At 48.0% G+C, this 21600-nt stretch overlaps 7 protein-coding genes across 7 annotated transcripts; 4 read left to right on the plus strand and 3 right to left on the minus strand.

Annotated features, from left to right (window-relative positions):
• Positions 1-130: 130 nt before the first annotated feature.
• N7446_013883 (metallophosphatase domain-containing protein) lies at positions 131-1024 on the minus strand (the record flags this gene model as incomplete). The annotated part of the gene is made up of 1 exon (XM_058522622.1): positions 131-1024. One exon carries the CDS (start codon positions 1022-1024, stop codon positions 131-133), a length of 894 nt encoding a protein of 297 aa, XP_058366099.1.
• A 3480-nt stretch (positions 1025-4504) lies between these two features.
• Positions 4505-5266, minus strand: N7446_013884 (polysaccharide lyase family 20 protein; the record flags this gene model as incomplete). Its single annotated transcript, XM_058522623.1, has 1 exon — positions 4505-5266. One exon carries the CDS (start codon positions 5264-5266, stop codon positions 4505-4507), a length of 762 nt encoding a protein of 253 aa, XP_058366100.1.
• A 2849-nt stretch (positions 5267-8115) lies between these two features.
• On the plus strand, positions 8116-11575 carry N7446_013885 (F-box protein; the record flags this gene model as incomplete). Its single annotated transcript, XM_058522624.1, has 2 exons — positions 8116-10666; positions 10722-11575. 2 exons carry the CDS (start codon positions 8116-8118, stop codon positions 11573-11575), a joined length of 3405 nt encoding a protein of 1134 aa, XP_058366101.1.
• A 509-nt stretch (positions 11576-12084) lies between these two features.
• N7446_013886 (putative MFS maltose permease) lies at positions 12085-13689 on the minus strand (the record flags this gene model as incomplete). The annotated part of the gene is made up of 1 exon (XM_058522625.1): positions 12085-13689. The coding sequence occupies one exon, from the start codon at positions 13687-13689 to the stop codon at positions 12085-12087; it is 1605 nt and encodes a 534-aa protein (XP_058366102.1).
• Positions 13690-14130: 441 nt separating this feature from the next.
• Positions 14131-15980, plus strand: N7446_013887 (alpha-glucosidase; the record flags this gene model as incomplete). The annotated part of the gene is made up of 3 exons (XM_058522626.1): positions 14131-14202; positions 14256-14676; positions 14725-15980. 3 exons carry the CDS (start codon positions 14131-14133, stop codon positions 15978-15980), a joined length of 1749 nt encoding a protein of 582 aa, XP_058366103.1.
• A 388-nt stretch (positions 15981-16368) lies between these two features.
• Positions 16369-18180, plus strand: N7446_013888 (Zn(II)2Cys6 transcription factor domain-containing protein; the record flags this gene model as incomplete). The annotated part of the gene is made up of 3 exons (XM_058522627.1): positions 16369-17180; positions 17227-17677; positions 17728-18180. The coding sequence occupies 3 exons, from the start codon at positions 16369-16371 to the stop codon at positions 18178-18180; spliced, it is 1716 nt and encodes a 571-aa protein (XP_058366104.1).
• Positions 18181-20204: 2024 nt separating this feature from the next.
• N7446_013889 (uncharacterized protein) lies at positions 20205-21213 on the plus strand (the record flags this gene model as incomplete). Its single annotated transcript, XM_058522628.1, has 3 exons — positions 20205-20488; positions 20536-20600; positions 20663-21213. 3 exons carry the CDS (start codon positions 20205-20207, stop codon positions 21211-21213), a joined length of 900 nt encoding a protein of 299 aa, XP_058366105.1.
• Between the last annotated feature and the right edge of the window lie 387 nt (positions 21214-21600).

A 21600-nucleotide genomic window follows, 5' to 3' on the forward strand; every position in this document is an offset into this window, starting at 1 on the left:
TATAGATGCCAGCTATACCCTCGCGAGTGACCTCCAAAGACTTCAATGGCGAGGCAGTGGAGCCACTATAGAGGAATTTAGAATTCAAAGAAAGTATGACTCAATTCAGTTAGTCAACAAGATTACAACATCAAATAAAGACTTTGACGGGTTGCCTCCGTTCATTGTCCCGCAAGCCCCCAACGATGGATGGATTTACGAGTAAACATTTTGCTTCCACGGCCGGACGGAGACATGCCGTTGCTAATTCCCACGCCGTAAGCAAAAGATTTCTAAAGCCCCCTCTAGCAGCGACAGTGCGCTCGTACGCCTCCTGGAGTCCATTAAACAACATTAAGTCGGTTCCTGAACCCTCATGCACATGACCAAAGACATGCAGCCTGGGTCGAACTCTCCATAGCGTCAGTAGAAGATGAGGACAACCCATGAGTAGATCAAGATGAGCAAGTGGCGGACCATGAGTAATAAGCACGTCAATTCCATCTGGTACTAAGCCAGCCCATACATCCTGATTTCGAGGGTATTGAAAGGCCCAATTGCCGTGCTGGGTAGAGTAAGGACTCCCGTAGACCCTAAGTTGACGACCATTCGGGCAGGAAATTGTTACTTCATCATTTTCCAGGTAGATAATATCGCCCCAGTCGAGCTGAGTTCGCTCAGAGGCTGCTCGACCTAATGAATCATCCCATGCTGAATCAAGTAATAGCTCATGATTGCCAGCAATCACGATTTTGATAGGATGAGGCAGGGCGCGTAGCCAGTCGAGCGCGTCCTGGAGTTCCTGGAAAGACCCAGATTGTGTGAGATCACCAGCATGTATAAGGATATCTCCATCTGGAACGCCGGTTTGGGTGTTATGAGTATCGGAGATACAGACAATTGCAACAGAACTTGTGAGAGGCATGGCTGGAAGAGGTTCATGCCAACTGTAAAGCATTCGTGCGAGAAAGACGTAAGGCTGGGCCCGGAATTTTTGCCATGGTCCTGGTCGCTGTCGATGAACGAGTTCGTGAAGACTGGACATGATTGGAGAGTAGAAACCCAAGGATTTATCTGTAGTAACAAGTGAGCACATAAAACACTGGTCTGTTTGGAATTCACGATGTCAGGATCTTGCCTCGTTCTTCCGGATCTGAGACATGTGAAGACTGCTAGAGTTGACGTCGCCGTCGGATTATATAATCCTTCTTTTGCACCACACAGCAGGTTAACTATGTAATAGCCGTATCACATAACGTATTTCCCGGTCGAGCTGCGCACCCCAACCAAAGGCGTCATTTCATTATACCTTCCTGCTTCAACCACCCACTATGCGACCAATTCCTACTCAATCCTCTCAAAAACGTACGGATCAGGAGGGTAGGATCTTATTAGCTATTCAAGCTATTCAGAAGCAAGAGATTATATCTATACCCGAATCGACCTTTCGTACGCGTCTTCGAGGCACTAAAAAACCGCGCTGAAACCCGCGCTAATGGCTATAAATTGACAAAAATTGAAGAAGACCCGCTTCGAATGGATACTCTTAATGGATTCTCGCGGAGGAGCACCTCGACCCGCTACCGTACGAGAAATGGCAGGCTTACTACTCGCGGCGCGTGGATCTACCCTTCCTCTTTTGGTCGGCAAAAATTGGGTTATTGTCGAGATCACGTGACGTGCTCCTAGTAGTAGAACTGAGCCTTAGTTAGCTAGCTCTCTCTCCCCTTCCTCTCTCCTACGTCCTTGATCAGTCCTTGTCCCTAGAGCAACTCGTTAGATCCCTCGAGTCCAATCTACGCAGCTTTCGCTCGCCCGGCCCCGTTTAACCTTAGCTTTTACTATGTTATAATTACGCATAAGATGATAAGGCATATCTGTCCTTGGTCTGCTACGCCGACTGGCAAATTTATTGCCTCGTAGACCAATCGTGTAAAGTATGGAGTTCTAGGGCAGAATAGAGCATGTCAACTAGGTAAGGTGGAGAAGTCTCCCGAAACAAGTGACATTGTAGTACTGGGTGTACAGAGACTGATTCTTAGGAGACTCACAGGTCTCTGGGAATATACTATTTAACATCGAGGAGAGCGACGAGGCGACACTGACGTGTCGCTAGCAATACACTGACAGGACGCGAGGTATTACTTGTACTTGATACATCTCATTCCCCAGATGAGTCCGTGACAAGCGAGTAGTCGCCGAAAACGCCGTCGGTGCGCTTAAATCCTACTCGATAACCGCCTAGTCTTATGCGTAGGAAAGTGCAAACGACACTAGTAAGTATTCTATAAGGAAACTATAGCATGCCTCTTATAGCAGAAGATCAACAATACGCAACTTTTCTGACAGCGACGGCATCTCCAATAAGCCTAGACGATCCGAACGCTTAAACAAAAGGGCTAGACAATAGAATTGATTTGTTGTGATTTACATAATTAGAAATTCCAGTCTCCAGAGCTTTATTTAACATCTTTATAGAAATTGTAATGACAATTTGCGGTATGATCTTGGATAAAGTGGATAAGCAGGCTAGTAATTTTCACAAACGTGACCCGCCATCTCGAACAAAGGTCACTGTGCACATTTGAAGACTATCGCCAATAATAGCTACATGCTTGCATTCGTTAGCTGATGCCTACAGGTTCCAAGTCCACCCGATATTCAAACATCTAAATGGGCCCTTAAGTAGATTGGTAAAGGAATGTGCGGTCGAATGGAAAGAAGGCCCACAGTTGAACGCCCCGATGCTTTTTTCTAGGGACGTCCCTAAGTATTATGGGATAAGCTAGTGAAAATTTTCAACTATATATAGTGGGTAGATACTATACGCTAAGAAGCCACTTTCGGCCTTCCGCTCGCTATCTTATTATATACCGTAATAACTAATAGGACGATAACCACGTAATTATACTGTATAAGTAGTAGAAAGCTCGATAGTCTATAAGTAGAACGGTTCTACTATTCTACTTTCTACTCATAGTGGTTGGAAAGATTGCAAACCTGGGAGGGGCTTGAATCGAGCCCTTTGCTATCTTTGATGCCCTTGCTCGCAGAGCCTGTTCTGCGAGGCGCAACGCGTCTCCAGACAAGCAAACATTCTCCGGTGTACGAGTGTGTGAATACCTTCCTTGAAGGCAATTGGCAACCGCGACGGGATTTCTTTCGTTCAGGTTACGCCCGATTTTACCAGGAGATTTATTGAGTTCACGAGTCGCAAAGGTTACAGCGTGTGATTTGAGTTGGCACGAAGTTGTCCACCAAAGACCTCTTCTCTCTTCATGGCCTGTAAAGCCTGATTTGAGATATTAGTATCACCTCGGCAATTTCCTATTGCGAACACAATCATTTATCACGTTTAGTACTTGGACGTAGTCAGGCGTTCGTTTTGATCGAGTCCACACACTGTGCTATTTTATTCTTGTCTAGCTACCACTCTATACAATATTGATTATATCATACTTGCGTTCGTTTGAAAAATGATTTCGAAAACGATAAAGACTAACGTTGAAACAACGGAACATAAGCTCTCTGCATGTAATACAGACGAAGTCAGCTTTAAATCGGCGATCTGTTGCTATTTTTAGCAACATATCCCCGTTGGATGCATGGTGGAGGCGCAGACGTAGCTATCGGCAAACACCCTCGTGTTTCGCATCCATTCTTTGCTTTATATGCTATTTCTTTCAATTATGCCGCCCTATTAGTGTTTTCTTGGGAATACAGTGGTTGTCTATAGTTTGAGTTATAATTAGTATCAGCCGCCATAGAATGCATGGGACGATTGTGGCTTAGTCGGCCCTCGTATCAGCTAGTTGGGGCATCTTCAATTTCGCCGGGTAAGTATGGCAGTTCCTCACTAATTTAACCTTGCTGCGAAAATAGAAGTTGTTATGTACAGGACGTTTAATGCCGAATTCTTACCACCCGTGCTCTCTCTTACTCATGTAGTAGCATCCTCTTCGTCACAACTTTTAGAATCCTGCGCGGGGTATATGACACAATCTTATGGGCCAAGGCAAATGATGTCAATCCTATCTTATGCGTGTTGGTGTCAACATTTGGACCCCAAGGCGTGGGGGCTAGTCAGGGTGTTCCAACGGCCTAAGGATTCTGGGCCTAAAATGTGAATCGGTCGGACGTTTTTTGGCAAACGTCTTTCATATTTCATATTATTTGCAGGATTGTAAGTCTTCTGTGACAGGTGAATAGTCAGTCAGAACATGGGAGAATAATCCCTATCTGATATCAGGCCAAGCGGATTTAGACGCGGCAGTCTTGCCTCCTCGCCATGCTGCGTCTATGAATTAGGGACAGGCATCTTTTTTTGGTTCAAGTAGGGATTCATGTATGGAAGTATAGGCTTCTCGGGGAAATGTCTTATGCAGTGGCTCTAACTACAATCAGAATTCGACTCCACTGATCGTCCTCTGGCTCCACGGTAGATCAAATCTGACGCATGAACACACATTGCAACACATAAATACCGTCATCTCTGTACCAGCCAACTCAATCACTCATTCCGACATCACCACTGATCAGGATCGGCATCGGCAAAAGTAGTCCCAGCAGCAATCTCATCGTACCAGACCTGACGAGTCCCCTGAGTCCCCTTCATACCGTTATCATCATGCCACCCATTAGCATAAAGACCAACGCGGAACTGGAAGGCTCGATCATCGGCAATGGTAGTAGCAATATTAAGCTTCTCAAGAACCTTAACGCCATCAAACCACATCTTGTAATACCCAGTCCCATCAGACTTCCAACTAGACTGAATGACAATCTTGTGCCACGCGCCTGCAGTCACAGTGGCCAAGTTTGAGAAAGTCTGCGTCTTCTGCGCGCAGATTGAGCCCTGCTTCACGCGCGTATAGAGCTGGTTACCGACGAGCCAGACCATGCTGGATGGCATCCAGTCGTCGCAGCCGGTGTCGGTGAAGTCGGCAATGAATTGGGCGATATTGTAGGATTGTGCTGGGGAGAATTGCCAGTCATCTTGCAGGCGGAAGGCGAAGCCGTAGAAGCCTGTGTCGCCGCGCTTGTAGACGTTGTTCTTGACCACTTCTGAGTGGTATCGGCCTGAATAGCTGGAGTCGTAGACTTGCGTCATCTTCAGGGCTGTCGTGCCTTGGTAGACTACATTGCTCACTTGCTGTACTGTGCCTGAGTGTTCATGGTTGGTGGCATCCCAACCTGAGGTTGTTCCGGTGTTGCTGAAGATTTGGCTGGCATGGGTTGTCAGACTTAGTGCAAGCACCAAGGCAGCTGAGGGGAGTTTGCCGAACATTGTTATTTTGCGCGCGGTTGAGAATTGAGGAAATGAGGTTGCTGGTTTGAGGAAACTTGTGTGACTGCGGATGCTTCCTTTTATAGTGCAATCCCAGCTTCCTGGACCGGCTACATCGCTCCCCAGGTTGATTGGGTTTGTCTAGAGCGACTCTCATGGTTTTTGACGATTTTCCTAAACGAGAGCGAGTTATGCTGCTTGGAGCAACTGATCAATGCCATAACCTCTTCTGCATGTTACATAGCAGCTTGCTTTCGACCGTCATTGGAGGAAATTTGCGGGTTAAGGGGTTCCGTAGTCCCGTCCCCCTCTTGTGCAGTTTATGCAGGCACATTCAGCGTTTGGCTGTTTCAGTGAAGCCTCAGCGTTACATCGCGAGTGCAAAATAAACAAACACAGTGCCAGTCTAACCGTTTTAGGCAAATGATTCAGGAGGTATACAGTGCAGGCGCAATGAGGGTAACTCTTGTCCGGGTTTCATTCTAATGGGCTATGATGGTTAATATTAGTGGCTGCAGAAGAAATGCTTTGCTCTGGAATGTGACTCAATACGGACTGATCTCCAGTCCCTCATCGTTCACTAGGTTGTCAGTTCAGGACAAGTTCCCCGTCTCATGGGTCCCCGTATCACATATGTATCATTCATCTTAAGAACATCAAATATCCTAATTATGAATAATTTTTGTCTGCAGAGCATTTGTGCTTAGTAAAGAGAAAAAAGTGAGACCTTGTCAGGTATGGTCTTTAGAACGACGAGTCTAGCACTGCAGCGGTGAGAAAATCAGTAGACTCCAACATAAAAACGAAAGTAGTCAGCATTTGCAGGGACGAGAGATATTTAACCAGCTGAAGATGCAGCGAGCGCTCAGTCAGACCCGATTGGGATCCGAGTATATGCCTCGCGCTACTGCACGAAATGTCAGGTGAGACCTGTGCACAAAACTGCCCCCAACAGCCCCATATAGACTTGCATATATTTTACCTCCAAACTCAGCAGGTTTGAAGACATGTGGCGTTAAGAGGGCCCCAGATTGGGCTTTCCGCCCCCTTGGCCCTTTTTCGCCCATTAGTCTCTTTCTGATTTGGGTCAGATGGGAAGTAGACGTATGGAATGCATGATTATTTCATTGCATAGAAACCCCATGGAATATGGTGGGAGATAGCGAACGTCACATATACGTTGGTTCTGTTAAGAGTACAGTACCGTCGATCATTTTCGGTTTCTACCCGTTGTGGACCTTCCTTCGAACCTATTGATCTGACTACGAATTAACCTAATAGGAAGCGTTTTAATGATTTAGTGACACTTGTTTAACCGTACTAACACAGGTGGCACGATGTCGCTATCTGTGGAGCTAACGTGGGGGCCGACGGAAAGCTGTAGATAGACAGACCTTTTCTTGAGGCATTTTATTCGAAATGTATCTTGCCAGTTGACATTATACACGGATATATTGCACTGCATATACTCGAAGGATTCCTCGCCCGATGTTCGAGTTGTGGCGTACTAGGTATGTTTCCTATTGCACGAACAAGGCTCCTAAAGTTCAGGATCCAACAGGCCAATATGGGTCTGAGGTGTGACTTATATTCGTGGGATTCTTATCTCGGTTGTCAGTATAGGCAATGGCGTTAGTCTGGCGAAGAAGAATATGCAAGTACAAGTGCATGTACCTGCGTGATGCAGAACGCGACCGAAAGGTACACCAGAGCTGTTCCGGTGGACATCGGCAAATATTCGAAAACTTGGTCTTTGTACCAGTATTCTGGCAGCTGCTTGGAAGAGTTGGTTCTGTTATCTTTGGATAAAAACATTGTCCTCCGTAGGGGGTTCTAGGGCTTACACGGTTGCCCAGACTATACAACGTACCCACAATTACCAGGGCCACATGGGGGCTGGGGGTGATGGGGCAACAGACAATGATCCATTAACGTAGGAATGTGATAAACTAAAAATATAATGCTGGGGGTGGCGAATTACTGAGTAGTATTGGTCCAGTTGTGTGTGGTCGATCTCCTTCCGAGTAATACTTCGTGTCGATCCCTTCGTACTTACCCCTGCGCCTTCGCGAGTACGAGAATAGTACACGAGATCTTAAACTAACGTAAACTCTGAACACAAAATAAAACTATATCATAATGCCACTTTGCAATGTCTTAAAGAGTATCCCTATTATTCTTCACGGCCTGGGCCGCTTTTTTTAGCCCCAGCGGATCGCTGTAAGCTGCAGGACGCTAACTGATAATATCCATTTTGATGGTTTGATTTACGACATATTAGCGTTCGGCCCCGAAATCAACTGTTGGCGTGGGCGTTGCACCGAAGGGGCCAACAGGGCCAGAGTGATATCAGTCACTTATTCCCACGTTATTCGTTATCAACGAAACTCCATCACCAATCTGAGCAATTCTCTTTGTCTTTGCGCTTGGTCACAAAAAAAAAAAAAAAAAAAAAAAGGAAAGTTGCAGGTCAGGGATTTGCTCTTTGTTATATACAAGCCACATCCGGGGAGGAACTACGAACAAAGGCTACACTTCGCCTCCACGAGCCTGGCTTCAACGGTGCGTACTCTATCGGGGACCGTTGCGGTCGGATGATCTCGCATGGCAGACTAGTGGCAAGAGACTAACGAAGAGCAGAATATCGCAGTCAGGTCAGCAATGGTGGTATAGATCAAAACACTACAGAGATGGGACCGTATACTTGCTTTCCAGTCCTTCGGCATCGTCGCATATCTTCAAAACACCAGATAATTGTTCCAGCGGGACGAAGACTGCAAGATCTTATAGAACATCCTTCCTTGAATCGCCTCCCCGTATGCATGTCGAGTCCAAACAAAGAAGCAACAATGCGACCAACAGAGACTATCCCAGTCCCGCTCGAGACTTCCAACCCGCCTGTCCCGACCAGGGCATCCGGCACTAAGGAGGCGATCCGAGACCAATCACAGCCAGATGGATTCAAAGAAGAAGAAATCAACGCTTCCACAGTCGGGAAGAACGGGGAGGATTGGCCTAGCTCCCCGCAGGAGCCTTTGCAAACGATCATTGACTTGAATACACCCCAGGAGTCTGAGAACGAATTTGTAATCTCTCCATTGTCGGACAATCATCCTCGCGAGGCAACCGTGGCCCGATCTTTTCCTGAACTCTCACACTCACTGGAGTCCCCGACTAGCCCAGATCTGAATATGAAGCATTCCAGCCTCAAGTCGTTGGAGGAAGAGCTGCGAGAAAGAGTGCAGATCCTATGCGGGTACTCTGAGGCTGTAGAAACAGGTTTGGAAGAGGAGACCGGGGATTTGGATGTGATAGACTGCGCTTCATCGTGCTATAGTCGTCGCACTTCGCTCGCCAGTGTTGGCACCGAATGGTATGAAGATGGACCCCTTTACAAGTCTGCCGATGCATACTCGATCTGTTCCCCTGTTGCTGCCGGTGTCTTTGACGATGACACATCTCCTCGCTCTTCCCGACCTCAGTCGACGTTGTCCCACCGTCTGTATGCGCCAAATAGCCTTGCACGCCCGCACAAGTCGATCACCCGGGAACTCTCGATGAATGACCTCAAAAACAAACCCTTGCCCTTGGAACCAGGCAGTGCCTCTCCAACTCGCCGAAGCGACTCTTCCCTTTCAGCGGCGCCTCCACGCTCCAATTCTCCTTTTTCCGAATTTTCCCAGAAGGATATGATTGTCTCGCCACTATATCGAAAGTCTGCAAGGGCACACACACATCGAAACAGTTACGCATGTCAGAGCTGCGGACACAGTAAGCCACGGCCTCGACCCCGTCGCGACTTCAAAGTAGCTGGTCATCGAGCTCGCCGTGTCCCGACATTGTCGCAGGCAGCCGAGGAACTGGAAGATGCACTTGCAGACTTTGAGGGAGGAGCACACAGGACACTGCTTATCCTCGACGGGCCATTGCAGATCAGTCGCAACAATGGCGACTTGATTGCGACCCGCCCGGCGCCTTTGCCTCCATCCACGAAGCCTCACTCCTCTCAGTCTCGTGCAGACGCACAGGTCAAGAACCGGGCCAGTATTAAGCCGGTCGCAAGTCCGCCCAAAGAGAAGCCCAAGATCAGTAAGCCGAAAGATAAAAAGGATAAGTCGCGACGGTCGAGAGACGAGGAAAAGCGAGATAATACCAGTCTCAAAAAAGACAAGAAGAGTCAAAAGTCGTTCCTGATGCCATTCCGGAAGAGCCAAGACCCCGACTTGCAGACTAGCGCGACTCTGACGTCTGACGCGGCCTCCCTTGATTCAGCATCCAATCGTGAAGATTTACTCCTTCAATTACCTCGTCTGCAAACTCGCATTAGCGGGAATCCCTTCGATCAAGTCGCTCAACAAGCTCAGGCACTGGTTGATATTCCCCAGCCACCCGCTCAGGCACCCGTTGAGCTGTCAGATTGCCCCACTGCTCCGGACGTGCACCTTCGTATTCGGCCTAGCAATGATCGAGTAGTCTCCAAGATGCGACAAAGTTGGGCGTGGGTGTCGACGGCGCAGGCGAGCAGTTTTCAACTTCCCGAACACGTCTACGAGCTTGATGCTGCGCCGCCGTCGCCCTTTGCTGTGGTGCCTCCCGCGGCCCCCACGGCCTTCAATGTCCAGGTGGAGTTCCCCGAAGACATGCCAATTGATCTGATTCTGTCGATTATGAACAACATTGACTCACTGGATGATCTGTTTAACTTCGTCCTGGTCAACAAAAAGTTTTATTCCACGTTCAAGCGTCATGAACTACCGATGATCAAGAATGCCCTGTTCAAAATGTCTCCACCCGCGTGGGAATTGCGAGAGATGAGTCCGCCCTGGGAAACGGAGTGGCAACTGCTGCTCGACCCGGATTCTCAGGTTCCCGAGTATACGCCGACTCTGTATTTGCAGCGCTACGCACAGGATATCTATACCCTTGCCAAGCTCAAAGCTCTCGTCCTGGCGCGATGTGCACCTTTCCTACGTCCCGATACTGTGCGCGGTCTTGCGGGTGTGGATAATACTCGAGCGGAGGAGGTAGACGATGCCTTTTGGCGGGTCTGGACATTCTGTCGGATTTTCGGCAGCGGAAAGAACCGCGAGGCTGATATCACCGGCCAAATGGACTGGTTGAAGGGTGGTGTTATGGCGCGGAACATGTTCAATTCGGCTTCTTCTATGTCTGAACCGTTTGGCATAAACAATGTCCTCTTCGAACCACCAGAAGGCTTCGGTCGCGGCAACCTTGATGGTCTGTCGCAGAGGCAGATGTATGATATTACTGAGATTTGGACGTGTATGAGTGTTTTGCTTCAGCCTTTGCATGGAAAGTGTATCGAAGCTCGCAAAGTCGGCATCTTTGATGGTATGAATGTTCCAGAAGGAGATGCAGTTCGGGAAGAGACTGTTCTCGGTGAGTAATATTCGCATTATAACCAATTTTGATCATTATAGCTGACTTCTTGCAGAGGAATGGACCTCCTACGTGCTCTCACTGGGCCTGTCAGCAGTTTTATCACTTAGTGCAGTCTGTCCAGCAGACACTACGGTCGCAACATTCACAAAGGCCCAGTCAATCGGCCTGACAAAATGGGAACCAACAGAAACCGGAGCCAGCCGATCACCATTCCTAAAGGAAGCCGTCGCACGAGCCTACGAACTTCAAGAACGAGCCCTCTCTCCACAATCCAGCATCTCCGAAGGAAACCGAAGCAGCAGCCCTTCGGACTCCTCCCGTGAAATCCGCGAGCGCCAGGCTGGCTTCGCCCGCGAACTATGTCACCGCCGCCGTGTACGCGGACCATCCAACGAACCAGAAGGTCGCTATTCCTTCTCGGCTGAGCGTCCAATGTCCGAGTTTAGTACTATCGTCCGCAACCTCGATGGCTCGATTCGAGATGAGCCGCCCGTTCCGCCTGTGCCAGCCCTCGTTCTCGGTCGCTGCTCTACTTCGTCTTCCGGGTCTGGTAGCGACCCTCACACGCCTATCCAAGCCTCTAACCATACCTCTGTATTCGCACCTTCTCAGACGCCCCCGGCGCCGGCAGTCAGAGGTCACGTCCCTCTCCCGCCTCAGGTTCTTGATCCTGTCGATAGGGCTATTAACACCATGGTCAATGAGATGGGCTTCAATACAGAAGACGCAAAGTGGGCGCTTAAGATTACCGATACCGGTGAAGGCATTGATGTTTCTGCTGCTATACAGTTGCTTGAGCATCAGCGCAAAAAGAATGAGCGTAATCCTTTTGGAAAGCGGAATACCCTACTGTCAGCTGTTATTAAGCGTCAGAAATCGCAAGAAGCCGGCTGGCGCTGGGCTTGATTGTCTATCTCTTGGGATTCCTTTTTGGATTCTTTTTTTGGAGTTTTTTCATGCACCTGATCCTCTATGTATTTCGCGGTCGCGATCGCATTGTGTCATATACCCACTACATCCTCTGTATACTGCTCCGAAGATGTCCTTGGTTTTCATCTGTTACTAAACGCTGTTTTGGTGTTTGCGCACTGCTTTGATCTGTTAGCATTGCTTTTTAGTCTTATATAAGTACTATTTGGTGTTCAACTATGCTCCGCGATTTCCAGAACTGTTATAAAACATCAAGTGACTCCCTGATCCAAAGCATGCAAGGGATGTGTGTAGAGATTAGTGATCTTCGAAACTACCATGCATGGTCAGTCTATAACCAGATGACCCGAAAGTAGAGGCAGAATATGTTGACGGGAACGCCTCCCTTTGTCAAGTCTATGGAGATCTTGTATCGATCAATGTTAGAAGGGGCAATATAATAGCAGATCATAACAGAAATTCAGTTATATTTTCTTGCTGCAGAATCAATCTTTATCTACATGATCTTCACGCACTTCAATCGTCTCCCCTTCGTACGGATCAACAACAGTAGAAGCAAATTTGCGCGCAGAAATCCCCCGCTCAAACAACAAATCCAACTCTTCATACGTCCGACCCTTCGGCTCAGGTAACCGGAAGAACGCCCACACAAGCCCCATTAAACAAGTCCCAGCCCAGAAGTACGCACAGCGAGCGCCCCAGTTCCACGCGGTGGAGTTCAATTGGTAGTTGGTCAAGACGTTGACGACAATATTGCTAATGTTGTATAAACACCGAGCGAGAACAATAGTCTTTGCCTTGAGTCTGGTAGAAGATAATTCCGAGACGAGAGAGTAAGTAACCGGGCCGACGGTGATATCGTAGCAGAAAGTAAAGATGATCAACATAACGCCAATGGCCCATTTCGCGGCGTTGTTCTCGCTCGGTGCGAATGATAGCGAGCCGGTTATCATTAATAGGATGAAGAGACATGCTAGGCCGCACACGTGGATTGTGCGTCGACCTGCGATTGACATGAGGAACCATGAGCCCATTGTGCCTAGGACTCCGAGGCCGTATTGACCTAGAGATAGATTAAAGGATTGCACCGTTGGTAGACCTGCCTGTACGCAGAAATAGGCGAAGTATCCCATTAGATTCTGTCCGCATAGTGTCTGCACGAGCCATACTATGCAGACCACTTCTGTTCGGCGGAGATTTGTTCCCTTAAAGCAGTCCCAGTATGTCGTTCCGCTCGAAAGAGACTTTTCTAGCTCGTTCGTGTGCTGGATCATGGCTATTGTCTCCTCGGGGTTGAAGTTGGGGTCTTTCGATGATGTCAGTCGTTGTAGGGCGCGTCGCGCTCCTTGTATATTGCCCTGTCGAACATGCCACCAGGGTGACTCGGGTGCGAATAGACAGCCAATCATGATTGGTAGTGGCCAGGCCCATTGTACACCAAAGGGAATGCGGTATGCCCATTGATCATCGCGAGAAATGGACCCACGGTTGACTCCAACTGCCACGAATTGTCCGAATACCCAGCACATGTTGATGAATGTCGTCAGGTAGGGTCTGAGAACTACCGGACAGACTTCCGAGGCGTACGCAGCTGGGAGGGTTTGAAAGATACCCCATGGAATACCGGCGAGGATCTCCGCTGCCAGTAGCATCTGGATGTTGACCGCGAAGAAGAAGAGGAAGATGACCGCTGTGATGGTGGCCAAGGCGTAGATCATAGTACGACGATAGCCAAGGCGCTCCGAGACTAGACCGTTTATCAAAAGTCCAATGACTTCACCGCAGCGTGCACCGTTTGACAGGCCGGATTGCCAGGATGCGGGAACAGCCCATTTTCCCGAGGCTGTCAGTTGCCCAAACTTTTTGTTGAAAGCGGGCGATGCATACATGGAACTCAGTAATGCGAGGTCATACCCTTCCATGATCAGGGTAGACGAGAGCAGCACTGACCAGCCGACAGCTTTGGGGTATAGTTTCAGAGCCTGCCAGAGAGTCATGGACTGCTCCTTCTGGGCTGCATGTTGGCCTTCAGCTAGGACGGTCGAGGGCTTGTCGTCCATTCTGGCAGATGTGTCGTCCATTGACACCATTCGATGGAAGATAAGGTAGGTTTGGTGCGGCTTGAGCTCAAGCAAAACCTCAAATGAAAGTCTTAGATCAAGGATCTAATTGAAGGGATTCAAATAGACCTGGTACATCGGGCATAGTCAAAGCCGAAAGAACGGGGAAATCCGCAAATTTATATCAAAGCCGCGAAACATAAACATGGTGCAGACCACGCACATCACAGATCCGGGGAAGAAGCTGTCACGAAGAATTTGGAGAAAACTGGGGAAGCCGAAGTGTGGAGGTCCAACCGCAGCAAATCAGCGTTCTTGAAAGCTGTCTGTCGGGGGCAAGTCGGCCGCTACTCGGAGATGCGATGTATGTCGGTGGCTTGGCAGGAATCTCCTCACTCTGGGCCGAGTCAGGGCCGAAGGGGAAAAAGTCTATAAGAGGTGAGAGTGTGCTTGGAACAAAATAGGTCAGCCATGTCACCACACGCACAAGACACTGTCCCGACTGGGACAAATAACTGGTGGAAGGAGGCGACAGTCTATCAGGTTGGTTATTGAGTGGAGTTATTGCACTTATGATACTAATGGCCTGATGTTAGGTCTACCCAGCATCTTTTTATGACTCCAACGGTGATGGCTGGGGTGATATCCCCGGTGTAGTTGAGAAAGTCCCCTACCTTCACTCGCTCGGCATAGATGTGGTGTGGCTGTCTCCGATGTATGACTCGCCCATGCATGATATGGGCTACGATGTATCCAATTATGAGAAGGTGTTGCCTGCCTACGGTACTGTGAAAGATGTGGAGGATCTCGTTGAGGCATGTCACCAGCGAGGCATGAAGCTGATTTTGGATCTTGTGGTCAATCACTCCAGTGACGAACATGCCTGGTTCAAGGAGAGTCGCAGTAGCAAGGACAATGAGAAACGTGACTGGTATTTTTGGCGTCCTCCGCGATATGATGAGGCTGGAAATAGGGTGCCGCCGAGTAACTACCGGGGATACTTCGCAGGGAGTACTTGTAAGTAATATGTACTATGTTGTGGAATATCAACTAACTGCCATACAGGGACTTGGGATGAGACAACACAAGAATACTACCTTCACCTCTACGCAAAAGAGCAACCCGACCTCAACTGGGACAACAGAGCTACGCGCGAAGCTATCTACAACAGCGCAGTTCGGTTCTGGCTAGACAAGGGTGTCGATGGCTTCCGAGTCGACACTGTCAACAAGTATAGCAAGCATACAAACTTCCCCGATGCCCCAGTCACGGATCCAAAGAGCGATATACAGCCAGCTATCCAAATGTGGTGTAACGGACCTCGAATCCATGAATTCTTGCGAGAAATGTACGACGAGTCGTTTGCTCCATACGGAGACGTGATGACGGTTGGCGAGCTGGCCAATACTCCCGATCCCAAAAATGTCCTAGAATATGTCGGCGCATCAGCCAAGGAGCTGAGCATGGTGTTCCATTTGGACATTGGACACATCGGCATGGGACCCAGTCTGGAAGAGAAATACATCTTCCATCCCTGGAAATTGACGAAGATGAAGTCCATAGTGGAGAAATGGCAATCTTTCATCGAGGGAACAGATGGCTGGACCACTGCTTTCTGTGAAAATCACGACAACGGTCGCTCTGTCTCTCGTTTCGGGTCTGATGCACCCGCGTTCCGGGAGATATCTGCCAAAATGCTGGCCCTGATGATGGTTACCATGACTGGGACATTGTTCATCTACCAGGGCCAGGAGATTGGCATGATTAACGCTCCTCGCGATTGGTCAATTGATGAATACAAGGATATCGAAGGGCTGGGGTACTACCGGGAAGCAGAGCGACGAAGTGCGAGTGGAGATGATCCCAAGCGCAAAGAGCGCATCATGGATGGTCTACGTATCCTGGCTCGTGACCATTCTCGGCTGCCTATGCAGTGGGATGGCTCTGAGCATGCTGGCTTCACTACTGGAAAGCCATGGATGCGAGCTCATGATCTTTCCAATGAGATCAATGTCAAAAAACAAGAGAATGACCCATGTAGTGTGCTGTCATTCTGGAAAAATGTGTTGCGTCTGAGAAAAAAGTATCGAGACTTGTTTATCCACGGTGCGTTTGAAGTGCTCGACTATGAAAACCAAGAGACCTTCTGCTTTGTGAAATCAAGGGATGATAGACAGGCATTGGTTGTTCTAAACTTTACTGCAGCATCTCAGCCATTTACGCAGGCTAAGAAAACTGTGGGCAAAAGTTTGCTGGTGAGCAACTATGATAGCTCGTCTCTGGAGACACTGGGGCCTTTTGAAGGCAGGGTGTATGTTTGATGTTTTACAGGTGATCTATGTCTACATACGTATAAATTATTGGGACAGTCTTTTTCGGACTCAGAAGTCTCCATAATACATCACTTTTGTACATTTTTTGATTCCAAAGGCGACATAGTTTGTGGTCGTGTAGTCCAAATATCCAAGGGGTTGAACCTATTCACCATGATAGGCGTGAGTTGAGCAAGTAATTTCTACGGCAAGCTCATTGGGCTAGGGTTGTATATACTCTCTAATTCTCTAATTTGCACAGGTACAATTGCCAATTCACTCGTAAATTGACCGAACCACCTGTGGGGCTATACTGCGCCGCCAAGAACGCACAACCTCCCGGGTTTGTCCCGGCTTCTCTCCGACTTCCCTCCGCATCCCCGGATTCCACGAAGGCATGGATTTGTCTGATGCAAGTCATTCTAATGATCCTCCAAAACAGGCATGCGATGCCTGTCGTCGGAGAAAGGTCAAATGCATATCTCCGCGACCTTGCAAGCAATGCCGAGCTGCCGGCCTGGTCTGCCGAACATCTATACAACGCCAGAGAAAGGGACGCCAGGGCCAGACGGCCAACATTTTAAGTGAGCTCAGATCAAAAGAGGTGGAACAGGCTCTAGCTCCCCGTTTGAACACTTCTCCGTCCACGCCTCTGGTCGCACGATCACCTAAACCCCCAGGCAGATGCCACTTTGCAAGGACTCCAGATCTTCTGGGGCTTGAACTTATCAATGCTTGTTCAGAATACTTTTTCTCTCGCATGAGAGGTACAGTGCCCATTTTGCAACCCAGTGGCTTTCAGAAGCAGGTAGAGAAGGCTGATACCTGTCTTCATTCTTACTGTTTGGTCACTGCGTTTTGCGCCTTTGTCGTCACCCAAACTGGATTTGCTGTGGAACAAACATCTCGCCATCATGACACATTGTTTTCGGAAGATCATCGCAACTCATTGGTTGAAGAGGCCACCGAAGCTCGAAAGCACCTCGACCCTTTCACGGATCCTGTACGACAAAACATTATCATCGCCTTCCTTCTCTATGGCTGCCATATTGGTTTAGGAAATCAAAGACATGCTTATTACTTCCTCCGCGAGGCTACAACGCTTTATACGGCCAGTGCGCTTGAGAGCCAAGCCACCTCAGCGCAAGCAGACGACGCTGATCCCTCCTTGGAAGGCAAATTATTTTGGTTATTAGTAGTTTCAGAAAGGTAATTGACCGAAACTACCGGTATGAATCATGCTGATCTTTGACAGAGCTCATGCTATCCGACGACATAGACCAATTACTCTCCAGGTCACACCACAAAGCCCCCAGTTGGAAGATGACCCTCATCCAGAGGCATCGGCCGTGGGATTTCGATGTTTGACCAATCTTTATCGCCCATTTGATGAAGGGTTCCTGGGTCACTGGAATGGCACTCATACGACATGCTCGATCGAATCCCTTGTTGTCCTCGAGGAACGCATCCAAAACGCAGTGCCTGCAGATCTTGACTTGCCGGATGTAATCATGGCTGACCTGAGAGTATCCCAACAATGGCTACGCATTATGATATGGCAATTATCTACCACTGCTGGGTTTTTGTCCACCAATCCTTCTCATGAATGCATGGATTTCCGCTACCCGTTGCTTATTGCTCAGGACCTCTGCCTCGCAACATGGAAATTGTCCCGGCAGAGTATGGAAACTCACGGGATTGGTCTGGTATGTCATTTTATGTATTCACTTCTGAAGGTTAATCTAATTAGTTGCAGATCGAGAAGATATTTGAGGTCGCGTGCACCTTGATCGACGTGATGGCATGCCTGTCGGCGGCTGGGCTTCGTTCGTCAGGATTCAAGCTTGGCCCGCAAGACTATCTCAAACATTTCTCTTCTCTCATTCATGATTTACCAGGAGGCCGGCGAAGACTTCTTCCTCTTCTGTTTACGAAGATAGGCCAAACCTTGCCTTCGATGGTAGAGCCCATTACCATTCATCTAAATCTTCAACCTAACCCAGTTCTGAGCTCAACAACCAATATCCAAGCTACGTCCATGATGCCTGAAAGTGAAACCCCCATTGAATCCTCAGCTGCGATTGTCACTGATCCTATCTCGGACGATTGGGCGTATGGAAATTTCAACTATGCGGAGATGAGTCGCATTGGTGATAAGACACCAGAAATTGATGAGGCATTCCTTCAATACTCGACTTATTTTCCTTGAAGATTTGAACATACTCGGATTTCGAGCCTATACCGCCCACATCTAGGATCCTTCAACCTTCAAAAGCAACATAAACATCAAATTCACTGTTCTACTTAACGTCCAAGGGAGCTGTTGAAGACTTGGACCGGCTAAGTTCAGAATCAGACGGATGTATTCGCTTACTCAGCGAGCTGGGACGTGGTAACAAAAGATGAATTAAGCCGGGCTCTTGATGATCCCGCCGTATTCGAGCCTTCTACGGAGGGCTAGCCCACCAGAACTTCCAGCGTCGCCGTTGACGTCACGACCTTTACCGCTAGATGAAAGTACCGAATGATTATATGATCGGCTTGCGAATCAACGGAGTGGGCATTAATTCAAGCGACATCATATAAAAGTCCTGAATTTCTGTAACTGGCAGTGGTAAGACCCTGAATTGAGCCCTCCATACACAACGCCATCCATTTCCTCAACGTCCCAAAGTTTGAAGCATCTCAATCACAAACACAATTGAATTGAACTATATACTAGGGAATATGCATAGCTATGTATTAGTACAGTTCCTTGTAGCATGTTCCCCAGAGTCCAGGAGCTTTGGGTCTAGGAAACTACTTGGAAGGGTGATGATGGCATATTCTAAGATTTTATTGATAAGACAGAGAGGGCACAAATGCTGCTAGGAACGAACCGGGAAGTAGCGCTTCTCAATAATTCAGTTCACTGTGTTTGTTAATAAACAAAAGTCCCAACCAGCGATTTCTACCGCATATGAAATAGCAGAGGAGATCAACCCGATTGCGTAGCCATAGTATCTGTGCAATTATAAGGGATAGTATAAGACAAGAGGTATTCGGTCCTCCATTGGGGTATTTACAAGAACGAATTTGGTTCACACAGTAGTCTCAATAAAGTTGAGTTAGGCCGTGCAATTGGTTACTTTTGATTCCATGACACGGCCCATGTACACCTTATCATTGTCTAGATACCTTGTATCTTTTTTTGTGTCCGCACTTCCATTCGCGTCGAAGAGGTAATTAACGCCCAAAGATCTAAAACTTTTAGGGTTCTCTAATTAGATAATCCTGGAGCCTTCTTCTCTCACTTGCTCAGATGCGGGGACCTGCCGCAGACCAGCGAACGGCATTTTGTCAGGTCATCTGTCTAACGTCTCATCCTCGCCAAGTATATCCACAAGTGGTTTCAAAACGACGTCTGCGATAGTCTTTATTTTTCATCCAAAGTGGCCGCCATCACGATGAGGTAATTCGATCGTAGATTAATTTGTCGATCGATTTTCTATCGTTTGATCACGGCTGACAACGCTCCCCTTACAGTCATGTTCTGACAGTAACAATGGCGTCGGTCCGCGCGGATAGGCTAAAGTTGTTAGAGTTGTGTGGGGTTCGGTCCGATACAATTTGGGGATCGCTTTCGTCGTCGAAATGTGGAAGTGGGGCTTTACAAAGCTTCCTAAAGTAACATAACAGCCTCTATCAGTAAGGATCTTCTCGCATCTGAACTTAAGTTAGAATCGGGCGGGGGTACGCGCTCACATCACGCGAATCAGAAACTTTGCGGTAAATAAAGCATGCTCAGACGCACATAAACGACACTAATTGTAACAATCACAACATTAGACGGATAACTGAAGATTCCGCGCGCCAAACAAAAATATTTTCTTGTAACTTATCCAGTGCCATGCCTTGTTACTCCATCTTGCGTGTGTCCACATAGTTCATGAGAAAAAGGTAGACCCCATACACGTCTATTTCTCGTGCATGTATATGTTGTGCCACGAGAATGGGTCATATAAGCTCTGTAGTCTGGGCCGAGCTCATCTGTGCACTTCGGATCCCCCACATAGATTCCGGACCGGATCTGGGGTCAAGATCAAGGGCTATACCGCACCCACAGTTGATCTGCAAGAACGCCCAGTGATCTTGTCAAAGCTGCATTATATGTTTTAAAGATAGCCTCCAGCGCCCTTCATCTCTCCAATAAATATCCGTCATAATCATTCGCACCCTCGACAACCATCATTAATGTCTCAAAATCAGAAGTCGGCCTTGGAAACCGCTCAGCAAGGATATATCGAGGATAATAATGACTTTCTCCAGCGGATGCGCACTGCTGGGAGCGTTCAATTACCAGCGGAGCTGTTTGAACAGCTGTATTTGGCCCCTCAGAACCGTGTCAAAGGTCATCTCCGGCAGACATTTGGGAACCCAACACCGATCGCTTTAGGAGGCTTTCTCATGTGCTCGACATCATTGTCGATGGCCTTACTTGGATGGCAAGGTGCGGGTGGGCTTGGAGCCGCCAATCTGTAGGCTAACGTTTCCATATATACGTCCAATTCTGACCATTGATTAGAGGAGCATACCTGTATGTCGGTGGAGTTACTCAGTTTCTTGGAGCAATCGGGGAATGGATTTTAGGTAAACTTCGCTTATATACCATATCCTATGTCTGCATGTCGCTAATTTCGATCGCCTATCAGGGAATACCTTCCCCGCCGTTGTATTTTTCCTATTTGGCGGCTTTTGGCTGGCATTTGGTACCGCAATCGATCCTACCACTGGAGCATCTGCCGTGTATTCTCCGGACCCCAAAGTACCAGCTGAAGGACTCGTTGAGCCTGCTTTCTTCGCTACCTTTGGGTTCTTCCTAGTGACCTTGGCCATCGTTGTAGCCTTCTTCACTATCGCGAGCCTCCGCACAAATCTAGTCTTTTTTATGGTTTTCCTGACCCTAACACCATCAGGTAAACGAACATTCCGATCTTACAAAGAAGGCACTACTGACGCATTTACCCTAGTTTGTTGCCTTGCAGCTGCTTTTTTCGCACTGGCAAGTGGTCTTGCTGCTGCTGCTGCCACATATCAGCATGTCGGTGCCATTTTGCTACTGGTAGTTAGTCTTATGGGCTGGTACATATTTCTCTCCCTCATACTGCTAGCAGTGGACTTTCCCTTCTGGCTACCTATGGGAGATTTGTCAACCATTATAAAGGGCTTCAATGATAAGAAGACATCCGAAGGGGATGTCTAGATGGGTTTCGGCGGAAGGGCTGAGCTCTGCTCCTTGAGAATACTGCATCCACGGGCTTGTTTTCGCTATTACGATGGATGTTAATCAAGAAACTGAGCAACTGGACTCGTAACCGGCTTGGTGGTAAGAAGCGTCTGGATTCAGAAGAGAGCAAGTGGAAGCCATGGGTGTGATGAGTGTCTTCTTGGACACTTATAGGAACAGATGACAAGCTTGAATCCCGTTTTTCTTGGTCCTTATAGTAGCTGGCAAAACGAGTTTAAGCACCTGTTGAGCACTCTGAAATATTCTAATTTAGTCTGTGTTATTTGAGGTCCTCTTTCAATTTTGAGAACGCAATTTATCTGCTTCGGATCTGGATTGATACAAAACGTACATGTGTAAATT

The sequence above is a fragment of the Penicillium canescens genome (assembly GCF_028828765.1).
Source record: "Penicillium canescens strain IBT 15451 chromosome Unknown utg000011l_segment0_segment0, whole genome shotgun sequence".
In the NCBI taxonomy this organism is placed as follows: domain Eukaryota; kingdom Fungi; phylum Ascomycota; class Eurotiomycetes; order Eurotiales; family Aspergillaceae; genus Penicillium; species Penicillium canescens.